Raw genomic sequence first — 11,346 nt, 5'->3', positions numbered from 1 at the left:
AAGTTATACTTCTATTATATGATTTAAACGAAATTAATATACTTTTTATTTATATTTTGTTTAAATATTAAACTAATTTATACTTACTACTTCTCAAACATTTTTATTAGAACAGTGCCAAAAATTAAAATAATAAAAGAATAAAACACACACAAACACATTAAACAAGCCACAAATGATGTCTGAACATTAATTGTCGAAAATTTTTTTAACTAAATACGTATTTTCTGAGAATACAATTATATAATAAATATACTTACAATCATAAAATGTATTAAAAAAAACAAAAAAGAAAGTTTCTATTGGGACTCGAACCAGCGCTGATAAGAGCGGTTGGTATTGGAATTCATTCGGCTTCTCCGCTTAGCCACGGACACTATGTCTCATTATTTACGAAGATCGACTAACTAAACGGATTAAACTTGTGATATTTTGAAAATTGATCAAATTATTTTAATTTTGAATTGAAATGATTTAGAATTGAAAAAATACAACAAAACATAGAGTAAAAAAACAATATATTAGGTGAATATTGATAGAAATTTTGATGGTAATCAAATTACCTATATAAATAAAAGTATTACATACTATGTATTTTGGCAGATCAAATAGGTAGGTTTATACCCATGATACATTAACAATTATTACGTACCTGTTGCTTTTAAAAACTATTTAAAAGTCACTACAATATTATAAACTTTTTTGTTTCTGTCCTCACAACAATAAAACTAATATATTATACATTTGTTTACCTTTACCTTTACCTCCAAACCACAGCTGCTATATCGGATAATTTTTGACATGTCATTTGAACATCCAATCAGAACAAAGTTATAATGCGCATGCGCCGGGCTGATAGGTTTTAACATATAAAAAAATCACCCTCTATCGCCGGTAAAGAAGTATAACTTCAAAAATTGGTTTACGAGACTTTCTATAATATGTGAGTACAACCCATTTTATATTTATACATGTTGACATTCATTCTTCCTCGAAATAAGTCGAACTTATGTAGGTGAGGGCGACGCTCATACGCGTGCAACCACGTCACAATAGAAGACGCGTGTAACGGCGGGTTAAAGAACATCTTACAAAGACGACTGCAAAACTTAGAACAAGAAACAATATTCTACAAAAGTTATGCGGTACCACATTAGGTTCCTCAACGACTACACTAAGGTCCACTGCGCTGGGACTCGTGTATCCCGTTGCAGAGTACTGTGCACCGGTATGGCTCAACAGCCCACAAACCAAACGTGTTGATGCCCAACTAAACCAGGCTTTGCGTATTATATCAGGTAGGGGAGACCGGGGTTAGTAGGCCCACTTTTTGGATTTTGATTTTTTACAATTACATGAAACCAGATTACTTTTTCTGAACTATTATAAAATATAATACAAGGTGTGGACACTATATTACAGTAGAAATAAATACTCAAAACAAATTTTTAAAGGGATTATACGTATTTTTGTTCGGCTGGTCCAGTGGGCGAACTAACCCCTGAAGCGGGGCAAGTGAGCCACATCATTGGGGTAAGTATGCCCATACTTTTAAATGAATATACAAAACGATAATATCAATTAAAATATATTTGTAAAAATATACAATCACTAATCCGCATCGGACAAACAGTTATCGCACACAAAAAAAGGATATCTCCAGCTGTGCAAGCTTCATGAGCCCATTCTTTACATTTAGTGCACTGTACCCATTTCTCCTTACTAACACTATTAGAGAATAATTCGAGACATATTAGACAGAAGCATTCGTCCTCTTCTGAAGATGAATCTATCTCTTTAGCTTTTGTTTTTTTAGAACATATGTCTCTTTTTACATTCTTTAACCCTTAAACGCCCAACCATTTTTAGGTTCCATGTGCGCCCAAGGGTGGGTAAAAAATGTCCACCTCGAAAATAGCTAATATATTTATCGAAAGTTGTTGAAAATGGATTAAACTTAAGAATCTTATGCTTAATAAACACAGCATCTTCTAAAATATTAATATAAACAATTTACACACCTTACAACAAAATTACCATGTACATCAAAATTAACATACCAGTAAAAGCCAGTAATTCAGATTTGTCGATTTTCTCCATATTCTTTCTTTCAGCCTCCTCATTGGGGGATAATTATGTAGATTATGTAATTATACATCGATAATTATATGGATTATCTTCCTACCAACGAGAAATTATATAGAAACCTTTAGTAACAAGTTTTGCCAAGGGTGTACTTTTTATGCCCATCCATATTTAACTCAAGATGCTGCTTTTATTTTCAAAAATATTGGTAGAACCAAATTAACATTCGATAATGGGCTGTCTTTTTAACAATAAATAATTTTTAAAAAAAATTTAAACACGTAATAAATATGTTACAAGGGAATACGCATTAGGTGGACATTTTTTACCCACCCTTGGGCGTTTAAGGGTTAAACCTGCTTTACTTTGCTTTGTCTTCTTCTTTTTTCTCTGCTGCTTCTCTAACTCAAGCTCATCTTTTATTGGTGTATAAATTCTTCTTATCTTCAAGATGATTGTTTATTTTTTTTTGAGTAGTTAATTTGGCTATTTGGTAGTTAATTTCTAATGTGCTATTATTCATCTAATTTGGTGCAATCACTGTATTTGGAGGCCCATCGGTTGTATACCTACGCAGGTAAGAAATCTTGCTCCCCAAAAATATTTCTATTAAAGGGACATCCAGTACAAACAAATCTCGATTTTATATTTTGGGGGGTTTCTTGGAAGTTCTTCCTGTTCAGTAGAAAACACCTACAAATTTTAATCGGCTGAAGAAAAAGAAAATAAAATTAAGTTTAAGATTACCTGTCGGCTTTTAGCGTAACCTATTTGAATATTTATCAAATTTCCATTTTGTTCCTGAACTGCCATAAATTTTTTGCAATATTTTTCTAAGGTTTTTCTTGGTATCTCAAAATTTTTTGCAGCTTTTCTGACCGAAAAATTTTCTTCAAGGACAACCTTCACTGCTCGCTTCATAATATCGTACGGGGTTTTACCCTTCTCACTTTTCCTTTTGTATGTTCTCATTTTTTTTTCTAAAAAGTAAAAGATTTCGTTTTGTATGTAAGCACAATAAAAGACCAGGGTTTAGTTCGCCATATGGCTAACTAACCCCAGCTAATATGGGCCAACTAGCCCCGACTAGAATATTTTACAAAAATGGTAGCCAGTTAACAAAATAAGCGATATTTTAAAACTACAATTCTACCAATATATTACAATAGTAGCATGTATTTGCAGATTTAAAAATAAAAACTTGTAGATTATCTATATACCTACACAAACATTAAAAATGTAACAGAGGTAAAATTTACTCACCAATTCGAAAAACACTTAAACAGCGGTATGCACGCAACGAAGTCTTATAGATAACTAAAACGGAACTCGCAGTTGCAGGGCGAGGTAACAAAGGAGTGGTCAGGCCATTGGCGCACTATCGTGATTTACATAGGAAATACGGCATGTGGGCGAACTTGCCCCTATGGCACACTAACCCCGGTCTCCCCTACTAAACCACATAGTCACCTCACACATCCGTCGAAAACATGCCCTTGTCAGGGAGTATAGAAAAATTAACGCCGATCCTGTGCTCCGCTCTCACGTTGGTATTAACGACAGATACATAAGTAGGCTTCGTTAAAGAAAAACCCTCTGGATTCTGCAAGGATACTAATTGAAAGGCATTTCGAAATAACCGACCGTTGGCAAGAATATTGGGAGAAGAATGCTCCACCTGACATCCGGAATATGCCATGTATTACAAGCAAGGCAGAGGGTTTCAATCAACCAAGACGGATATGGGCGACACTAAACAGAATTAGAACCAACTGTGGTAGGTGTTCTGACTCACTTTTTATATGGGAAAAATACCTTCTCCAAATTGCGATTGCGGTGCTGAAAGACAAACGATTTTTGGTGGAGGAATGCCCCATCAGATCGTATAGTGGCAATCGGTCCGATTTTTTAGTGGCGACCAATGAGTTGATTGAATATATTATGTATGTATTTACCAACTAAATTTTCGTTTATAAAAATTAATTATTATATATAATGTATTGTTATCTTTCTTCATATACAAAAACTGTGATATAGCCTTACGCTAAATAAATAAATTATTCATTTCTCTAATTTCTACACTTCGAAATAAGTAATTAAATTTTCCCGTGAAACAGATCCCTCCCACTTTAACAAAAACTAGCTCCAAATAACTTTAAGCAAAAAAAAAGACAGACCCTATATTTTTTTCCCGCAAAAAATCTCTCTTAATTATATCAAGTAGCACAAATCTCCGAATCCTTTCAATCTTCATAACTTTTAAAATTTCATTTGGAAATTAAAATCGACGGGTCTCGTAAGAACTTCCAAAGCTGTTAATAACCTTTCAGACCCAATTTTTTCTCTGGTTTAGACCCTTACTTTGACGATTTTGTTTTTTTTTTTTTTTTCAAAAACAAATTCCAGATAATTAAATTTGTGTATTGGTTTTCCCAATTTATTAAAAGATAAATATTAGGAGTTTATAGTCCAGTTAGATTATAATCAATGATTAATCCTTTGAAATGATATGAAAGTGTATAGACCAGTAAAGATCTGCGAAAAAACGTGTATTTTTGGATGCGAGAGGTGGCATTCGGATTTTTGCAGATAAAGTTAGGTGACAACTTCAGTAATAATAATTGACTTATGCTCCTTCTCAAATATGCCCGGAACATTAATAAAAAAATTAAAATATTTAAAAATTTCGAAAAACATCGATTTTTTTCTGCTTTCTTTGCTTATAACTTTAAAACGATTCGTTTTGGAACAAAGTCGTAGAAAAATAAAATAAAGATAATTGAATTTTATATGATATACGACTGCTAAAAAATGTCTTAAGGTATTACCTTTTCTGCAATATAGCAATAAATACAAAATAAGGGGGCAAAATAAGTCTGTTGTTATTCAATATTTTTTAACCACTTTGGTGGCACTTAGAACCTTAGTAATTCGCTTAGGAAATTCTTTGTAACATACTTAAATCGTTTACCAAAATTTCATTAAAATCGACTTAATAAATTTTGCATAATAAATTTGCAATCTAAATGTTTTTAAAAAAGTTCAAATTTTTTAAAATCTTTCTGAACAAAAAGTAGACAATTTAGAAGTTGGCTAATTTCTTTACATATAAAGAGGTGCTCTACCTATCTATTACATTTTACAGAATTAAAATCGGATTTGTTAAGGGGCCTCAGCAATGTTTTAAATTTATAAACAATTTTTTGGCTTATAAACAAATAGCTTTGTTTAATAATAAAAAAATTAATTTTTAGCAATGCAAATAATTAAAACCGGTATAATTTGACTTAAACTTTCAAATGCTGTCAGCAGAATCGCTATTTTATTTTTTAATCAAACGTTATTCGCGTTCAAAAATTGCAATTTCTCGATTTTTTGAAAGTTCCACCGCGTTTATCTCGAAAACAATGCATCCTACGAAAAAACTTGTAAGAACATTTTTTGCTTAGAATTACCCAAGAAATACAAAAAAATGTTTTATTTTGCGAAAAATCGTTGTTATGTCATTCCTCAAGTTCTGTGTTTATAACAATCTTATCGACATCCGGATCAACTGTTACCCAAAAAATTCGTGTTCTACGGGTCAAAATACATAAAAACACTTGGGTAAGTCCATCTAAATAAAGGAGCCCGTAGCACCCCCTCCTGGCCACAGCACTAATTTGTTTATAAGCCAAAAAATTGTTTATAACTTTAAAACATTGCTGAGGCTGCATAAATAATCCGATTTCAATTCTGTAAAGTGCATTAGATAGGTCCTTTATATGTAAATAAATTAAATCTTTCTATGTCCTAGTTTTTGTTGTGCAAGATTTTAAAACATTTTAATTTTTTAAAAAAAGGTTAGATTGCAAAATTATTATGCAAAATCTAGTAAGTCAATTTTAATGAAATTGGGTGTACGGTTTTAGCACATTACAAAAATTTTCTAAGCGAATTAGGAAGGTTCCAAGTGTAACCTAAGTGATGGAAAATCATTGAATAATGACAGGCTTGTTTTGCCCCCTTATTTTCTATTTATTGCTATTTTGAAGCAAGGGTGATAAATTAAGACATTTTTAACTAATCGCGTCTGATAGAAAATTTAATTATATTTGTTTTACTCCTATACGACTTTGTTCTAAAATGAATAGTTTTTAAGTTATAAGCAGAAAAATAGAAAAAAAAAAACGAAATTTTTTGAAATTTTTAAATATTTTATTTTTTTTTTATTAATGTTCCGGGCATATTTGAGAAGGAGCATAAATCAATTATTATTAACGAAGTTATCACTAAAGACCGGATTATATGTTCCTGTTTTGACTGAAATATGTGCATATATATGTCTGAAATATGAGTAAAATATATTGAAAATATTCCCTGAAAGTTTAAAATATGTTCTAAATATGTGGAATATGTGCAAAACATTTTAAAGTAACAAGAAAATGTGCATTAAAAATGTATAAAAGTTTTATTAAATAAGGGTAAGTACATAATATATTGACAAAATTAACCTAAATATACCAATGTATACCTATCTAGTACCTATTACTATTATTTACGTTTCTACATTTTATTACTTCTTATAAAAACAATTCACAATCAAATGTTTTCAATATTTTCAATAGTAAAATTATATCGACTATCCGTTAGTAGTAATTTGTATGTTGAAAAGCTTTGTTCAACATCAACTGATGTGATTGGCGCAAATTTTAAAACATTAACAATCTCTGCATTTAAATTGGTATTAACATCAAAATCGCCACAAAAAATTTGGTTTGCTTCCTGTAATAATAATTTTAACTCACTATTTTTCTGTAAAGTTTCATTTCTGTAAAATACATTTTTTATTTATTGATTGTCCAATTTTTCCAGTAATTTCTTCAGCGTTTTCCTTAAATTTCTGAATTAAATTAAGAGACTCTTGTAGGGGAAACGATTCAGTTTTAAGATTGAGGATGATTTGCATTTCGAAATCGCACCAATATTTGTTTCTTCAAAACATAAAATTAGTTCTTTTATAGGGAGAAAATGTTCCGCATAAAAACAGGCAGCTTTTAAATATGTTCCCCAACTTGTGATTATAGGCTCCGGTGGCAAAGGAGTATTTGGTAATTTTCTTTATATATCTGAATCCTTAAAGGCGATTTTAAAAATATTTTCTTCACGTTGCTAATTAAACTATTAATTGTAGTAAATGAATTTTGAATTTCTTCCGCCACTCTGTTTAAACCATGCGCCAAACTCGTCACATGAATTAAATTGGGATATAAAACTTTTAGTTGTTGGCCAGCTTTGACCATGTATGACGCAGCATCGGAAACCACAAGGTGCCATAAGTAAGATTTTGTTAGTTGGATCAATGTTGGGAAGGAAAAAGTTCATGAAAGCATCATTCATAAACCTAACCGTTGTACATGGTTAACTGTGTCAAGCTATTTACAGCCAAAAATATGTCAAAATATGCCAAAATATGTCAAACGGTCGAAAATATGTTCAAACCATCACAATATGTTAAAAAAAAAAACGAAAATATTCTAAATATGTAAAATTAAATTAGTGTCAAACGTCTTTAATTATCATAATTCGTCCACATTCTGAAGCGTTTGATTGTACCTTTGATGGTTATCGATATGCAAAAAACATATAATCCGGTCTTTAGTTATCACCTAACTTTATCCGCAAAAATCTGAATGCCCCCTCTCACATCCACCTAAAAACAGATCCTTACTAGTCTAGTAGTAGAGTATACAAACAAGAATAAAAAACCGCTAAAAGCTGTAAAAATTAGTGACGCACACAATATTCCACTTACAAAAGAAATGACATAAATATTACGTAGCGCGTAAATATATTTTCATTTTGATGGAAGATAAAATTCTAGTTTTATTTTGAAATATTTTTCCATATTTGCTAAATTTGAAGTAAATCGCGCCACAAAAGTGTAACTTTGATACAGTTTGCACTTTGAAGCTCTTTTCTGGCGCGTTTTACGTCAAATTTAGAAAATATGAAAAAATCTTTCAAAATAAAACTAGAATTTTATTTTCCATCAAAATAAAATAGTTATTTTCCTAACAAGTGCAGAAAGTCATACTTTTTCGCACGCGACTGCAGTTAACCGAACGACGCGAAGCGGGAGTTCGGCAAGCAGTCCAGTGCGGAAAAGAGACTTTTTGCAAGCGTTAGGGACAATATTTTTTCTACGAGTCTTTAAAACATGACCAAATCTTAATCAACTAATTTAATTAATATGAAAATATATATATATATATATATATATATATATATATATATATATATATATATATATATATATATATGAGTTAGTTAGAAGCAACCTACCTTGCTCGTTTCGGTACGAAACCGATCTGTGCCTCTACTTTGAGGCCACGAGATGTCACCTGGTATTTATTGAAAAATACCTACGGCGTCAAACAAGCAGGAAATAATCGCAACTTTCTACTTTTTAAAAAGTATGAAAATAATATGTAAAATATTATACGGGAAATAAATATTCTACCTTCGTCTGTGCTGCCATCTTGGGAACGTTTTCGCTGTCTACAGCTCATCAGCCAAGCTCTCAGAACAGACGAAGATGTAGAATATTTCCTCCGTATACCCGAGGCCGTAAGACAGCCATGCAGTCCTTATGGGACTAGCGCAATCTGAGTTAGTTAGAAGCAACCTACCTTGCTCGTTTCGGTACGAAACCGATCTGTGCCTCTACTTTGAGGCCACGAGATGTCACCTGGTATTTATTGAAAAATACCTACGGCGTCAAACAAGCAGGAAATAATCGCAACTTTCTACTTTTTAAAAAGTATGAAAATAATGTGTAAAATATTATACGGCAAATAAATATTCTACCTTCGTCTGTGCTGCCATCTTGTGAACGTTTTCGCTGTCTACAGCTCATCAGCCAAGCTCTCAGAACAGACGAAGATGTAGAATATTTCCTCCGTATACCCGAGGCCGTAAGACAGCCATGCAGTCCTTATGGGACTAGCGCAATCTGAGTTAGAAGCAACTAGTTAAATTACATTTCATACAAGAGTCTCAAAGTACTCAAGTATAAACAATTTTTAGATGATTTTGGGAATATCGATTTCAAGCAGATCACTTACCTTTTTATGTAAATATTCATGTGTTTCATAAAAGCTGATGTGACACTTTCGTCCAGTTCTTTATTAGTAAATAAAAGTTGAATTATGGTTGTTTGGGTTAATAATTACTTCGCATATTATTTATAATACATATAGTAGGGGAGCAAAGTATGCTAAATGTGCAGTCACTCGAGCGCTTAGGGGACCTATTGGGTTGTGATTATTAGGTTCTAAAACCAAAAAAGTTAAGTAAAATTTTCCATTTTAGTGGGGACTTTCCATATTTTAATTTAATTTTCCATTTCCAACACCCGTTTTCTCCGATATAGCGCCACCTATCCATAATTAGAAAAAATGTTTCGAATAAAAGTTGCTTATTTTTACGCAAAGAATCCAAATCTGTAATAAAAAAATAGGGGTTCCTATTTAAGAATTTAAAGTAACCCCCCCCCCCCACCTCCGTGGGGGTCGTGCTTGGTACCATTCGATAGATTTCAGAAAAAATATTCAGAAATTGTAGTGTATTACCTATAAGAAATTACCGTTAAGCCGGGTCCAGACTATGTAACAAAACATGTTAAATAACAAAGTTTTGTAACTTGTTACAAAATTTTAAATAAAAGAGTTTTAAAACACAGTGTTGTATAACATTTTTCTGGTTATATAGCATGTTTTATGTTATCCAACAGATGTCGGTAAACATCAAAGAAAGTTATAAAACCGCACCGCGACTGATCTACACCTAAAAACATGTTATTGAAACATTTCTCTGGCATAGTACGCGAGCAGCAACCGTTGGAGTCATATCGCCTTGTTCATTCTGGAGTGATTGTGCTAGATTTTTCTTTGCTCTGTTCACGTAGGATTATTTACGCGATGAAATTGTCGAAAGAACTGACTACTCATTTAATTGAGCTATTTCGTAAGTAACGAGTATTATGGGATTGCTGTGGGATGAGCTACATTCATTGATTAAAAAAAAACAAATAAAAAACACGATGAATAGACTGAAATAGAAGTGAAAATAGATACAGAAACTATAATTAAAACTAATGCACGTACGCCTATAACTCAAGCCAACAAATGAAAAGCAATACGCGGAACCTTAACAGCAAATCGGTGCAAATCAACTCTAAATTTGACATAAATAATATTCTCTACAGAGCAGAGTGTTCAGACATAAAACTTTAACATTCACTTCATTCGCTACACAGATGCAGACTGCTTCATCAGCTACTCAAACAGGCACTCAATCATACAATATATCTGAGCCTTTCTATTCCGTCCACTACATCTACATCCGCTACTTCTCCAGCTACACCAATTCAAACAGACAGTGACACTCAATCATGAACAGGTGAAGAAGATAATACTGAGGAATTAAATTTTACAGAAATGTTATACTTCCTCTCTGAAACAATGAGTAAAAAGTTTAAAAAATATACTTTGCTAATAATATAACTGTTAATCTTTCTCTTACTGGAATTGCATCTCGAAATGTCTTTCCTGCCTATTTTATGGCCGATTTCATTTATAAGAAAATCAAAATCAGAACTTTCTATTCTTAAGAAGCTTTTAAAACTGCCATCACATTTAATGTGTCCTGTCGATGGATCTATGTTATCTCTTTCCAGATCAGCTAAAAGAGCTGTACCACTACCTATATTTTGCTCGAGCTGCTAATGAAGGACACACCCAAAATATTAATTTAACACGCCGGTGTCGCCTCCACAATATTATACAAGCTGCTGTTGCTATGAAGAGATCCTCCATACTTATATGACGCAATTTTATATACTACCTAACCTACCAGCTATCCATCTAAAATGTTGCAAAATTTATGCGCATGTTGTTGTTTTGTTTTTTGTTATATAGTCTGGATACTCATGCTATATATAACAAGTTACATAACAAAGTTGTACAACTTTGTTGTACAACTTTGTTATTAGCATGTTTTGTTACATAGTCTAGACCCGGCTTTAAAAGTTCCCCGTTTCAGGAAAAAATATTGTCTAAGAGTGACTAGTGACCTAGTGGGTAGACCTCGGATAAACTCGGATTCGTAAAGCAGAGGTTTAGATTTCAAATCCGGGGTGTGGATCTCCGATTTTTTTATTTATTGTTACTGCATTCATGTCTATAGACAATGTTGCAATCTATTATGAGCACAATAAAA

The 11,346-nt window shown here is 32.2% G+C and overlaps 1 protein-coding gene across 1 annotated transcript; it reads right to left on the bottom strand.

Annotated features, from left to right (window-relative positions):
• Positions 1-2,068: 2,068 nt before the first annotated feature.
• LOC126892387 (uncharacterized) lies at positions 2,069-3,375 on the bottom strand. The gene is made up of 2 exons (XM_050661904.1): positions 2,833-3,375; positions 2,069-2,778 (listed from the first exon to the last, which is right to left on the bottom strand). The coding sequence occupies exons 1-2, from the start codon at positions 3,055-3,057 to the stop codon at positions 2,695-2,697; spliced, it is 309 nt and encodes a 102-aa protein (XP_050517861.1). The 5' UTR covers positions 3,058-3,375; the 3' UTR covers positions 2,069-2,694.
• Between the last annotated feature and the right edge of the window lie 7,971 nt (positions 3,376-11,346).

This window comes from Diabrotica virgifera, chromosome 9, assembly GCF_917563875.1.
Source record: "Diabrotica virgifera virgifera chromosome 9, PGI_DIABVI_V3a".
Taxonomy (NCBI): Eukaryota; Metazoa; Arthropoda; class Insecta; order Coleoptera; family Chrysomelidae; genus Diabrotica; species Diabrotica virgifera.
The sequence above is the reverse complement of the archived record's forward strand: the minus strand, read 5'-3'. Positions and strand labels throughout refer to the sequence as shown.